Raw genomic sequence first — 15,324 nt, forward strand, 5'->3', positions numbered from 1 at the left:
GTGTTTTATATTTTTCATGAAGACAAAACTGTTTGAATTATTTCTTTTTAGTTGGCATAAATGTGTACATCTGTATTCTTTCTTAAATTGCATGTACAGAATCCCTTTACCATTGTTATGGTTCATAAAAATTTACTTAACTACAGACACAGTGGAGATTAGAAAGAATAATTCTACACTGGGATCAGAATACCAATGCTAAGTCTCAGTTCTACAAATAATGACATATTTTATGTTTGGCAGTTCATTTTAGCACAGCTTTGTTGTAAAATCCAGGTTGACTGGATTATGATCTTTATGATTTCTGCTAACTCTAAAATATTGTGCTTTAGATAAATATTTTATTACAAATGAAAGGAGAACCCAGAAGATTGGGTCTTCAGTAAACTTACTTTAATAATAATCAAACTGTCCAAGATTATAACTCTCTAAGAATCTTGGAAGAAATACATTAACTCCTCCAAAATGATGTCAAAATATGTGTCTAGATTATTAAATAGAATGCTCTGAAAAATTTTTTGTTATTTGTTTTTTCTTAGGTCCCCGACTTTTCCTTCCTTGCCCCATGGATGTAGAAGGTTCTAGAGTGTGGTTCATGGATCTCTGGAACTATTCTTTGGTACCTTATATTCTGGAGGCAGTAAGAGAAGGTCTTCAGGTATAGTATTCAATTTTCATTACTGTATTACATAACAAAGCAAAAAAGAGCATTCTTTTAAAAGTAAAAAAAAATTCATTTCATTTCAGCCCCTCTCTTTATTTTTAATTTAAGGGTGAAAGTATATCACTAATAAGAAAACCCTTTTTCTTCAACAAAATATATTGTCCCTGTTCCATCAGTCTTGGTATTTCCTTAAATTGGATTTGAAATTTCATGAAATTGTGGAATTAGGAAACTATTTATGATGAGTATAACATAATCACTCACATTATTTTGGAAGAATCCTCTTTCCTTTTCAATAACTCAGCCAAGGTTTAGGCAGTTTTTGCTTAGGCATCTCTGTTTCTGGTTTTCACAACTGCTAAGAGAATTAAGATATAGTTCATGTTTTCCACATTCTGTCATCTACAATGCTGTGTTGTATTTATTTTACTATCTAAAAAATTTGTCATCTGCTTTCTGTTCTTTTGCTCCCTTTTACTATCATGTTCTCTTCATCCAATAGAATGGAATGGTGGTATTTAGAGCAATCATGATATTTCTACTGAATATGATGAATATTATGAGGATGCTCTGAATCTTCAGAGATAAAGCTAATATCCTAAAGAGTGCTATTGACTCCGTATTTAAATAACCCAGTCTCATGTTTGTAAAGATATGAGCCAATTTAGCCCTACCAGGTGGCTCCAACAAAATAAAAGATTATACCAATGGTTTTTATTTTTCAATTATATCATGTTTTAGGATTCTTCTAAAACTATCATGCTGCCTAGGATAAAAGTTGGTCTCTCAATTTTGATCATTTACACCAAAAAATAATTTTATAAATATTCATTTGCAATATTCTAGAAATTATAATTTTAAAGTTAATATTTAAATGAATTATTCTCCAGATATAATCTTGATATTAATAAACTATTACCTAATCTTTATATATGAAATTCTTATTTCATATATTCTTGCTGATATATTGAAAGAAAAGGAAGCTATCTAAAAACCCCAAAATGATAATACTAAAAATGTTTAGCTTCCTTAGATATTATTTTTAAAAGGTGAATGGGTTCTTTTTTTCCATATTTAAATCAATATTATTTATAAAACACTATTCTGAGAATTATAATTCTATAAAGCTTCCATTTGGGTTGAAGTATATTTACTTAAGCAATAACAGTTTCCCAAACTAAAACTGAGAGATACTTGAAAACTATTTTTGAAAAGAGAGAAAAAATGTCTCAGGTTCCTTGCTGTGGTTCAGGATGTTTAGTAGTAGGTTAGTGTGAAAGATGAGTCAACTGTGATGTACGGGGTATAGGAAAGGGGTGACTCCAGCATATGGGAGGGGAAAAAAATGACAACATTAGGTTGGTAGACAGTTCTCATTGCTATTGAAGACTGTGCTGGACCAGAAAAGTCCATCAGCAGAAAATATTTCTGGGGTGATTCACACATGCCTTCTGAAGGAACAGGAAGCAAAGGAATCATATATGCCACAAACCAACCCCTTGGATTTATTGGCAGCAAAGAACCTTGAATTGGAGGAAGAGGTGGAGAAACAAAGCCTTGCAGCAAAGATGAAACTCTGAGTCAAGAAGAATAAAAACAATTTCTTTTGAGATGAAGGCTGATTCTTCGATGAGGAACCATATGGGGAACGCTCTCTGCCAGATGTTCTAGTTGGAAAAGATGCTAGTGATACAATGGATTTTGATTTTTATTCTAGTGATTCTATTTCCTGACATATCAGCAATCAACTCAGCTCATTCTGAATGTTTAAATTTCTCTTCTTTCAATTCTTATTCTATAATATCTATTTCACTCAGAAATACAGAGTTGGGGGCCCATGTAGATTTTCATTGTTCACTTCCAATTTTGCTGTCCTGGATGGTTCTTTAAAAGCCTGGAATCAGTTGATACTAGACTCAAATTCTTTTAATATAATTAAGCCTTCTAAGAATGACACATTTTTCCTTCAATTAGTTTAAGGTGTACAGCAAGCTATATTTTACATCTTCTAAAAAGGAGGTTTCTAACTGACAGAAAACTTCTGCTCAAAACAAGAGAAGTATAATAGAAAAAAAATCTAATGATTGCCACCTCTACCTCCTCTACATCTCCTAAGGAAATGTACAGATGTCAGTACCTAGACTCTGTTCCTTTTGTTAGGCAAGGCTGAAAATCTTCTTAAAACCTCTCTAAAGGAAGCTCAAAAGAAAATTTCAAGACAGTCCCTGAAGTTTTCATGATGTCAGTGTCCACCATTTTGATTTTGTCTCACTGAACCAAAACAAACCATGCAGAACACCCATCTGCCAACAAACCAAAGTTTGTCATCTGGTGATCAGGATTGTTCTTGGTAGAGCAGGTTAAGGGGATAGGGGAATTACATTAAGGAACTACTGTGCCCATGTTACTGTCCTCTTCTCTTAATTTTAGCTTTTCTTTGTGTGCTGCTTCTGGTTTTCTACTTTCTACAGGGTCTCATTAACCTCTTTCTCTTCAGTGTTCCTTTTCTAGTTTAGTTTCAGCTTTCCTTCCAGCTTAAAAATGTTTAATGTCTCTTGGATTCATCTTCTTTCCTCTAATGCACTGCCAGTACTTTCACTAGGCTATATCGTCTCTTTGTTACTGGGCTCTTTGCCTCCATACAAGTTCTTGCGAAGTTGATGCACGATTTTTCCTATTTTTTTCTCTTCTTTTACTAGTGGCCTTATACATAACCAGCTAAAAAGAGTTTTTACAGGAAGCAAGGGGATTATGAGAGGAAGTTGATCAGAGGAAAATGGTTATCAGAGAAAGTATCCTTACTCTCAAAGAAAGTTGGAGTACAAGTGTATTAGGCAGAGATAAATAAGTCTCTTTTCTTTTATTTATCATCTTTCCAAAATGTACTTTAGTAGAGAACTCTCTTTAATGTGAAGCATGATTTTTTTTCCAGTCCTCCATAACCGGAGCTTTTAATTTCAACCTTGAGCTTTCTCTTGGGTTGTGAAATTACTAATAAAGATAAATGTGGGAAGTCATTTCTACATGCATTTATGGCAAACCTTCCTTATATTCTCCTCCAAATGCTGATTCCAGATATTCAACTTTATTTTGTGTAGCCTTGAAGTTTAAAGCAAGCTATTTAAAGAGATACATGTTTAAAGTCTGGTAAATTGTGTACATATACTTAATTCCCTTGAAAGTCCCATATGAACTCAATGTACAAAATGAAATTTAATTAATAGTTACCTTTTTTACTGAATAGAAATGCCTGTTATATGTGCTAACTATGTGGTCAACTTTTAGATGTATGGAAAACGCACGCCGTGGGAAGATCCCTCAAAGTGGGTGCTTGACACATACCCATGGAACTCATCAGCTCTGCCTCAGGAGAGCCCAGCATTGCTGCAGTTGCGACCAGAAGATGTTGGGTTTGAGGGCTGCACATCTGCAAAGGAAGCCACAACCTCAAAGCACATTCCACAAACTGACACCGAAGGGGATCCCCTGGTAAGAAACTGATGTTTGATTCTTCTTATATAATCTTCATTATAGTGTGAGGTCATTCTATTTAGTCATTTGTATCAAAGACATTAGTTATCCTAGGCAATATTTGGGACAATTTTAACTATTACTTTTGGCCTGCTTTCGTTGAATGAAGTTCTTAAAATGAAAACCCAACTCGTGTGTACACTTGGAGAATTAAAGAATATTTACATACATCTATTAGCCTGACTAAAGTTAAAATTAGTCTTTTGTTGCTTACAGTAGAGAAAGATAAGCTGACTTGGAAATCAAAAGGAAGTTATTCTTTATTTACTTTTTAAAATACTAGAATAATTTGAATAAACATCTATAAAACTTCAAAGTATGAATATTCTGAAAATATTAAATACATGGTATTACTAGAAAAAAAGACTATTTTAATCTATTTTTTATTTTCATAGATTACTTTCTATATACTGGTATTAAATGTAATGTGTTTGTTAGCTCACCATTCTATGACTAAAGAGATTATCGAACTTGTACAACCAATACAGAAAAATGATACTGAAATAAAAGCCATTTGTTACTTCAAACAAGCGAACTCAAAAAGGAAATGATTAAAAATCATAATCTATGACTATACCCAAGGACATAAAATGACTTGATATTTTATGGCATACTCTTGTATCAACAACCTTGAAACATACACATCATCATCTCAGCTGATAATTCTAACATTTTTGGAGTTACATGTGGGAAATCTGATAAACTTCCAAGATCCTCTCCCCAGCAAATGCACACACATGGGAAATTTTCCATGCTATTTTAAGATTTCCATAAAGTCACAGAAGTATACACATAGACCTACCTAGAGTCCAGGGATTCCCTGTTTAAGATTTCTGATTGAAGTTATAAATTCTTTAAGGGCCCATACATATTTTTATAACATGGTATCTGGCCCTTTAAATGATATTTATACATAGTTAGAAATCAACAGTGGCGGTGAAATCCAGGTTTGAATCCAGCATAATTGTGAGCATACACTAAATAATTGCTGATAGATTGGTTAAAATTTGATAAAGATAAGCTTTAGAATTCAAGTATGGATTATTTAATCTGCATTTTTTTATAAATTCCAGTCCTACCACTGCAATTTTGGTACACTATGTCTGTTTCAGATAAGGAGAGACATTTATGGGGTTTGTTTTCAGTGTTAGTCTGTACAGCATGCAACTCTCCCATTTCCCACAGTCCAGGTCAGCTAACCTCATTAAGCACCTGGTTCTGAATGCTCTTTTCTTCAAGTAGGGGAAAGAGATCCAGGATTTCCCATTCTGACATGAGAATTGGGCTGGAAAATTCCTAGTTCCTACTCTTCTGCTCTACTGAACATCTTAAGAAACAAGGGGTGATGATATCTTGCATGCTGAATGGAAAAAGATATCATTGAAAAATAATTATTTGCACCAGGCATATTCTCCTAAGAAAATGAATATTCTCCATCTTCTTTTATTACTGTGTATTTCTATAATTGCTGATATAAGGCAAAATGTTTGCAGTCCAATATAAATCAGAAATCCTAGCAACAAGATCCACAATTTTTTTTTTTTTTTTTTTTTTTTTTTTTTTTTTTTTGAGACAGAGTCTCACTCTGTTGCCCAGGCTAGAGTGAGTGCCGTGGCGTTAGCCTAGCTCACAGCAACCTCAAACTCCTGAGCTCAAGCGATCCTCCTGTCTCAGCCTCCCGAGTAGCTGGGACTACAGGCATGCACCACCATGCCCGGCTAATTTTTTCTATATATATTTTTAGCTGTCCACATAATTTCTTTCTATATTTAGTAGAGATGGGGTCTCACTCTTGCTCAGGCTGGTCTCGAACTCCTGAGCTCAAACGATCCGCCCACCTCGGCCTCCCAGAGTGCTAGGATTACAGGCGTGAGCCACCGCGCCCAGCCAAGATCCACAATTTTGTGTCAGAAATCTGGTTTTGAGTCTGAACAAGGATATGAATTTTTGATATATGTCTCATTGTTTTAAAAATGCAATGTGTATTCATCATTAACAGTGATCTAAAGGTTAATAAGTATGTACTTAGTGCTAAGAACTAGTTATCAGGAGGTAGATAAGATATCATTTCTGATCTCAAGAAGGTCACAGTCCAGTAGTGGAGAGATATGTCTACCTATATAAACTACGGTAAAATAATGATAGAGGTAAATGCTAGGTAAAGTTGTGGGTGTACTGAGGAAGCGATTTATAAGAAGCTTCACAGGGGAGATGCTTGAGCTGGGTCTTGAAGGATGAATAGCAGCTCATCATATGGTTGGAGGGAGAATATCTAAACTTAAGGAAACAGCATGTGAAACATTATAGGACAGTATAATAAAAATGATGAGGTTGGGAAACTATATACAAATTGGTGGGAGGAATTAAAGCTACAGAAGTATACAATTGCAAGATCATGCCGAGTCTTGTTTATCTTTACAGTAAGTTAAAACTTTGTCACATAGAGAATGGAGAGCCACCAGAGCTTTTTGAGCTGTGACTTACCTAGTTAGATTTGCAATTTCTAAAGATCATTTTCATAACAGAGTAGAGGACAGATTGAAGGAGAGAGGATGGAAGCTGGGAGACTAGCAGATCTGTAAGTGTCAGATATGATAAGGACCTAACCAAGGTGTTAAAAATGATAGACACTGTATTTATGATTATGGATGTCTTAGTCCATTTAGTGTTGCTATAACATAGTACCTGAAGGTGGATAATTTATAAAGAAAAGAGGTTCATTTGGCTCATGATTCTGGTGGCTGGAAAGTCCAGGATTATGCAGCTGCATTTGGTGAGGACCTCATGCTGCTTCAACTCATGATGGAAAGCAGAAGAGGAGCAGGAGGAGTGTGCAGAGAGATCACATGGTAAGAGAGGAAGTCAGACTCTTTAACAACCTGCTCTTGTGAGAGAACTAATCCATTCTTGTCAGAGTGAGAACTCACTCCCCGCCACTGGGAGGGCATTAACCTAATCATAAGGAATCTACCCCCATGACCCAGATACTTTCTAGTAGGTCCCATCTCCCAACACTGCCACAGTGGAGATGAAATTTCAACATGAATTTTGGCAGGGACAAACTATATCCAAGTCATAGCAATGCAAATGAGGAAGAAACAGGGAAGAAGAGAGGAGAGAAATACTTTTGTAGAGGATGATGATCTATCACAATGATGAATGAATCATGCATAACCTTACATCCCTCTGTAATCTCATTTGATTTGAATTCACAAAGTAACACTATGAGAAGGCAAAGTAAATCCTATTGTACATATTTATTAGGAATCTGAGATTTGGAACTTATTCTAATAGAACATATTTACTATATGGCACCATGTTCAAAACTTAAGACTTTAATAATACTATTATTATACAATAAAACTTTTACAACATTCAGCATTCAAGTATTTTCAAATACTTGTGACTGAGATACAATCATGTCTTTTAAAACAGACATCATTAACTGTTTCTACTCTTTGTAAATCAGGAGGGTGCTCAAAAAACACAGTTCTGTCATATAAATCAGCTTCACCCAAATAATTGAACATATAGCCAGCTACTAATGGGGATGGATTAGTGACAAAACAAAGGAGGGAGGGAATATACGTGAAAGTAGGGGTATGTTTGGGAGAGAGAGAGAGAGATGGAGAAAGAGAGAGAGATGGAGAGAGAAAAAAGAGGGAGAGAGAAGAGACATAGAAGGGAGAGAAAAAACTGTTGATGGAGACATTTGGCTTTTTGGCTTACTGGGTTTGAGAGGTTATTACCAACTACTTTTATTTTATATACTAATGTAGCTGTACATTCAGAGAGTTAGACTGAAAATTGGTTAAAAATATTATGCTGAAGACTATTAAAATAACTTCAAAGTATACTACATGTATAGCCTGTCAGAAAAACATTCTTGCTGAAGTTGTTGATTTCCAGTTTATCATTTATTTTACAAGCATTGATTGAACACTCATTTTACACTGAGCACACAAACATGATAGCATAACATATGACCAGGAAATCCTTTTTTAGATTTCTCCTTTCTATTACTCTAAGTTGGAAAACAAAAGATCAACTTTGAATACTTCATCAAATAATAAAATTAGTATGCATTAGGCAATATAAAAATTATTACAACTTACAGAAAACCTTGATAAGAAAAACAAGTCCACTACCCTCATGAAGATAATGCATCAATTTTTCTGTGCTTTCTAAAATCGTTAAACGGTTTATCCACAATTTGCTTTCAGACAATCTTTTTTTTTTTTTTCAGCTTCGATCTCTAACAGTGGAACTCTAGATCTATCAAACTCCAAGCAATTCGCTGCTTTTTATTTTATAATGCATAGCAATTCTGGCTGTCTTTCTCCCCAGGTGCTTTCTCACATATGCCCCTCTTACTAGAACAAACATTACCATTCTCCCATAAGCCTGGGAAATTGAGACAGCCGCTATTGTTCCAGAAGGTGGTTTTTGTTTTCAGTGATAGATCAATCATATTCTAGCCAGAAATTCAACAACAAAACTTGACAGTGATTCTTTCCTTCTCCCTCTTCAGATGCTCATGGTCCGCTTCATTCAGTCACCTCCTCTCGAGGTCAGCTCCTAAACAGCAGATGGTGTGTTTGCGTGCAGCAGCTGGCTTCATTCCACTCCATGCCCTCCTTCTCTCAAGGGACTGTGTGCGTGTGCCTGCGTGTGCGCCTCTGTGTGGATGAACATTCACGACTTTCAGTTGCCATTCAGTGCTTTCTGCCTCTCCCAGCCAAGAAGCTGGGCAGCTTGGCGTACTCTCCAGCAATGAACCCAGATGTCCAGCTGTGATACAGTTTCCTTTCCAGTCTCCCTGCTGGAGCAGTATTCATTCACAACCCCAAATAAAAGAGTTATCCACAAGCCCTGTTTTGTCCTTATGGTTTGGTGTTATAGTCATATTTGAGGGAAATAGTGTAGGAGCCAGAGGCAATGAGTGAAAAATCTAAAATTATTTTCCCATTTCGCTGGAATGGGATGAGATGGTTCTTCAGTGTGGCTCAGGTCCTTGCTTTTTATGGGGCTGGCTTACTCAATGCATCATTGCCTACATCAGTGTCTCTGTTTTCTTTCTTCAGATGAATATGCTAATGAAACTCCAAGAAGCAGCCAATTACTCGGGCACACAAAGCTGCGACAGCGAAAGCACCAGCCACCGTGAAGACATTTTGGATTCGTCTCTTGAATCTACCCTCTAAAGGGCGAAAAAAGTTAGGGGGAAAGGACTATGGTTTTAAAAAATGTTTGAAAAGAAAGGTATTTTCACTAAACCACTGCCAGTATAAAAGCACCCTGTCAAGGGCCCTGACCCAGAGTCGTGGTCTCCAAGGAGGCAGCAGAATTAAGTCTGAACCGCCAAGATGCTAAATTGAAGTGGAAGCTTAACTTTATTTTATTTCTAAGCATTTTTATATTCATGGAGTGATAGAAAGCTCCATTACTCAACTGGAAACGACCCTAATGACAGGGCAACTGAATAGATTGCACATGGGTTAGCCAAACTGGACCTTCTTTTTTTCCTCTTTAAAGTTTACAATGCAGACCTTTTTTTGTCCCTTCCTTTTGTTTCCTCTGCGGGGCCGTTTGTTCTCCCCAGGTAGGTCCATTCTTCTAACTTGTCCAACCTCCTTTGTGCCACGTGGTGCTGGGCACAGGGCTCCAGTAGTGTTTGTGTTGTGCGCTCACCCCGTTCCAAAATGAATCCAAGAGGCCAGTCCTCCATAAGCACAAATGGAATTGTGCAACCACCAGAAAAACACTACTGTGGCAAGCTGGAGAAGTGCCAATTTAATTCTGACTGCCATGTTCTCATGATGTGCTCCACCAACTTTTTAGTATATGAGTCACAGGTTTTATAAGATTGTTTTTATCACAGTGGTCTTTTTAAACCACCTGCCCACTCCCTTAACAAGAGTTTTATACCAATTATTAGTCAACACTGACAAAAGGCTTTTTTAGGGCTTTATTTGTTTGAGCCTTTTCAGTGAAAGAAGGAACATTTCCTATGGTGCTGTATCACTGCCTTAAAACAGATTTCTACAACAGTTTAACAGTTGGTTTAAATCCTAAACCATTGGTAATTTCCACTGTCTTTTCATTTACAACCAAGCAACACCAGTTAACAGTAGCCTCATCTCTATATATCTTTCTCTCTCTTTTTTTTTTTTGAAGAAATGGATAGGAGAAAGATCAGTATTTTTACCTTGTGAATAGATTGCTTTGCCTATCCTCCAAAATATTCCAGTAATCCAAAAACCCTCTTTGACCGTCACCTAAAAGCTGAGACATGTGGCGAAATTCTATCCAGTTCGAAGTGAAAGAGTTTCAGAAGGCGGGAGGTTTTGAATTTTTATCCAGCAGAGCTGGAAGCACTAGATGCAGCATGAGCACAACTATTCGGCTTTCCTTCCCTATTCTTTTTTTTTTTTTTTAATTCGTTTTGACGCATGTTGTTTTGATTGCTATTGTTGTACATGAGAAATTCAGCATTAAAGAACACTGAAGCAGTAAAGTCACTGTGGAAGAGGAAGTGTTTATACTGTAAAAGAAGGTTAGATTTGCACAGTCTACTGGGTAGGTATTGTAAATAATAATTTTTAAAACTTGCACAAGTCAAAACAAACACAAACAAAATTGTATTTTATCCTGTTGGTGTTAAGAGGTGTTTCACTTGCTGAGATTTCCTGTACGTTGCAAACAAATACAGAATGCAAACCCTCAAAGCTGTTATTATCTGGTGTGTTTGTCCTGTATTTACAGTTGTTATGACTATGCAGGAGCTATCAGTGCTAGAGTGAGCATGCTTCAAAACTGTACATGAAGCCAATATATTTTTGGATAAGTAAAACTGTCTGAAAGTACATCTGTCCTGGCAGGCTTTAAAGAGCGTGCATGAAAACTGATCAGAGTCATTGGAGAAGTTACCAACACACACAGAGGACAGATTTTAAGTTTATCAAACCCAAGGGCTAGGCCATGGTGTAGACTTGTTCTATGCATGTGAAAATGTGTTACTTTTAGGACGTGTAATTGGTGCTACTCTCTGTGACCACTCATGGGTCAGTTGCTATAAAACAACAACAACACCACCACCACCACAAGACATCTGTGCAGTTTTCAGAGTGTCACTAAGTGTATAGGTCCTTACACGGTGCTATTGCCCTAAGGGAAATCCGAACTGAATTTATGCACATAGAATTGTCACCCTGACTTTGAAGCCTCAAACATGGATCAAATCTGTTGTGAAACATCAATATATGTAGCTGGATGAGTGACTAGTTGCCCTTGTATAATATGTGATCTAAGAAAATTGCTAATCTTTCCCTGCCATTTTGAGAAACGCAGTCCAAACATGAGCATAAACAGAATTTCCTGCAATACATCCCAGTAGGTCCACCTAGTTTACAACTTAAACTAGTTTGTGAAACATTTGTCTGTATACATTTTATATTTTGTACATTTTTGATGTAACATATCATGTAAATAGGCAGAAACAGTGAAATAAATCATCTGAAAAGTTTTTGTAGTCTTTGTAAAGCCCCAACAATAAGTACTTGGTGTCAATGGACTTAACTGGATGATGTATTTTCTATTGGTTTATTGTTCCTCTAGCTTGTAAACCAGCTTGCATATATTTTTTTGCAAATGTGCACCCTGTATCTGTCTAAATTATTACTTTGCCATTAAAGTGGAATTATTTATTGACAACAAAGTGTGGTGTCTGTGTATGGAAAAAAATTGAACAATAATGCACCAAGAAGTGTTAAGCTTTAAAATGTTGCTTCTGCTATTAATATACCATCAATAGGGATGTGTGGTAATTTATATTTTATATACATCATAGAAAAGGCCTGAAAGCTTCTAAGTAAAGGCAATAGGTTTATCTTTCAAAATGAAATTTATTTATTCAGTGGACATTTTTAGAAAACCTTGAATAGTCTTCCTAAATGGCTGACGATAAATAAGAATTAACATAAATTAAAATGTTGATATACACTGAGTTAGACCAATTCATTAAATGCTTCTTTGTTTTTATTTCATTAAATCTTCATTTGACCTTTTAGCTCTAAAAATTAAAAAAAAAATAATTCTTTGGGTGGTAGTTTTTTGTTTTTTTTTAACAGAAGATTACAAAAAGAAAAAGGAATTCCTTTTAAAATTATAATTTCTTTCAAAGTATCATGGGCTTCTCTTTAACTTCAGTAATTGGAGTGTATATTTGAATGGTATAAGTAGGGTTTTAATTCTAAAAGCAGGAAAACTTTCAATTTGGGATAGTTGTAGAGCAAAAAAAGAAAAAATATTAGTTAAAATGGGTCAGTCATCCATAGTGAATTACAATCAGCACATTTGTTCCTTCACTCAGTTTGGGAGATACAGGAAATTTCCACAATTCATTTTATTCAAATAAATATTGAATTAATCCAAAACTTAAATACAATTCTGCTAAATGCAATATCAGACTGCATAAGAATTAATCCCAATGCTGTCATTCTTCTCTGCGTGACCTTGGCCAATTTACTCAAACTCTGTGTGCTTCATTTTCCTCACCCAGAAAGTGATGATAATAATAGTATCTACCTCTCACAGATTACTGTGAAGATCAGATGGGTTATTACATGCAAATGTCTTGAATAGTGCCTAGTCCTCCAGACATTATAGCTGCTGTAACAACCATTATTATATAACAAAATAATAACTATGAAATATTTATTATTCTATTTTCATTCTTGAGAATAATATGTAGAGAAATTTAACCTATTTAAATTTTTTTTTTTAAGGAATGTATCTTTTAACTCATTTTCCTCATTTATAAAATGGGGATATCAATAGTACTACCTCACAAGGCTGCTGGGAGGATTGAGTTTAGATCTGTAAAGCACTTAGAACAATACCTACCATTCAGGAAATTATCAGTAAGTATTAGCCGCTATATTAACACTGTCATTAAAATAAATGAATAACATTAATAGTATAAAATATTCTCAGGATTCAATTTATTCATCTGTGTAATGGGATAATTATAGTATCTACTCATATCATTTTAAAGAGTGAATATTTTAAAATACATAGAGCACTCAGAAGTATATGCCACACCTTAAATGTTATATGTGTTGTCTACTATTAAAACAAAAGCTTTTTATGTACCTATTATGGGCCAGCCAACTTTCTTAGGAATCAGAGGAGACACAGGCCATGGTCCAAAAGGACTTAATAATCAGTAGAATAGAATCTCTGTCCCCTTCACTTCTTTACTTTGATAGACACCTACATTCTTTACTGCAAGGATGGCCAGTGAAAAGCCCACTGAATAGTTCACTGAACAGGTGCTACAGGATATGATTTCAGATGCTAATAGAATCAATGATACCAGTGAATAATGTTTGAATTTGGAGAAATTCAAGCTCCTTTATTTCAGGCTTTGGACTTTCACATTAAAAAATAACATTATTTTTATAAAAACTAGGCCATCTTAAAAAATGTCTAGTTCTGTCTTCAGTTAGTGAGGATGTTTAAAAAGAAGCTTCAATAGTGCTTTTATTTTGTTTTTCTTTTTTAGGAGGGACACCAATTAATAGATAAAATATTCCATTGCTGAATTCAATATTTTTTAATTGAGTGAAAATGATTTGGATAAGTAATCATTAGAAGACCTCTTCTCCACATGAAGTATACATTATCTCGCGGCTATCCAGGCATTCACCAGTAAGAAAACATATTCATAGATATTAAACATAGCACATTCTAAACTAGAATCTTATTAGGGGAAAATAAAAGTTCTCAAGTTGTTTTCCATGAAATTGTAAAATATATATATATTAAATACAGTTTTCTTTATTATTGGAATTTTTAACGCTTGACCTTAATATTCCAGGATGGCATAGTAAAGTCGAAGTTGATAAACAACAGAGTGAATATTTTTTTACATGGATTACTTGTGAAAATGATAATTTTTCAATATACTGAGTTATATTAACTATAATTTTTTATTAATTCATCTGATTCTTTTACTATTTTTACCTTTAAAATCAACTTTATTGAGCTACAATTTACATCCAATAAATATTTTAAGCTCAATGAGTTTTGACAAACATCATGTGACGATTATTACCCCATTCAAGGTAGAGAACATTACTATTCCTGTCCATTCTAGTTAACCCCTACCACCCTCGACCACATGGAAATACTTGTTTATTTGCTTTCCATCACTGTAATTTTGCCTGTTCTCAAATTTTATATAAATGGAATCATACAGTGTGTTCTCTCATGTAAGGTTTCTTTCACTCAAAATGTTTTAGGGATTCATGTTGTGTGTATCGGTAAGTATTTTCTTTTTATTACTCAGAAGAATTTGAGTATGTAGGAATTTTTTTCTTCATCTGCCAGTTGGTGAACATTGGGGTTATTTCCACCTTTTGGTGATTATGAATATAAAGCTACTATAAGAGTGCATGTACAGGTTTTGCGAAGACATATGTTTTTATTTCTCTTGACCTCAAAATAAGATCGCTGGGCCATAACGTAAATCTATGTTTAACATTATATGACACAGCCAAATTATTTTCTGAAGTTATGGTTTTATTTTACGTTCCCACCAACAACGTGTGAGAGTTCCAGTTCTCGTCTGCACCAACACTTTCTGGACTGTAGTCTTTTCAATTTTAGCAATTATAATGGATATGGAATGGTATCATTATACGGTTTAAATTTGTATTTCCCTTACTACTGATGGTGAACATATTTTAATATTCTTCTTGGTCATTTGAATATTTTCTCCTAGTCTATGACTTACCTGTTCATATTCTTAACTATTTCTTTTGAAGAACAGTAGTTTTACTTTTTTGCTTGGTCTTCATTTCTTTTTTTCTCATTTTTCAAAATTAACAAATAATAATTGTACATTCATAGGAACATGGCGATGTTTTGATGCATATATTGTACAGTGATCAGATCAAGGTAATTAGCATATCCATCACCTCAAACATTTATCATTTCTTTTTGTTGGAAATGCTCAATATCTTCCTTCTAGCTATTTGAAATTATGTAATTTATTACTGTTAACTATAGTCATCCTACAGTGGTATAGAACACTAGAACTTATTTCTTTTATGTAGCTGTAATTT

The 15,324-nt window shown here is 34.8% G+C and overlaps 1 protein-coding gene across 3 annotated transcripts in view; it reads left to right on the plus strand.

The window, feature by feature from the left end:
• The window catches only part of NAV3 (neuron navigator 3), a 332,556-nt gene extending 320,648 nt beyond the window's left edge, over positions 1–11,908 (plus strand). For 2 of the 3 annotated variants that reach the window (XM_069491594.1, XM_069491595.1), the window contains 3 exons: positions 540–658; positions 3,950–4,153; positions 9,280–11,908. In XM_069491594.1, coding sequence (XP_069347695.1) covers positions 540–658; positions 3,950–4,153; positions 9,280–9,399 — 443 coding nt within the window. In that variant the 3' untranslated portion in view covers positions 9,400–11,908. The remainder of the gene's footprint in view (positions 1–539; positions 659–3,949; positions 4,154–9,279) is intronic. The other variant, XM_069491596.1, reaches the window with a different exon arrangement.
• The last annotated feature ends 3,416 nt before the right edge of the window (positions 11,909–15,324 follow it).

The sequence above is a fragment of the Eulemur rufifrons genome, chromosome 16 (assembly GCF_041146395.1).
Source record: "Eulemur rufifrons isolate Redbay chromosome 16, OSU_ERuf_1, whole genome shotgun sequence".
NCBI lineage: Eukaryota > Metazoa > Chordata > Mammalia > Primates > Lemuridae > Eulemur > Eulemur rufifrons.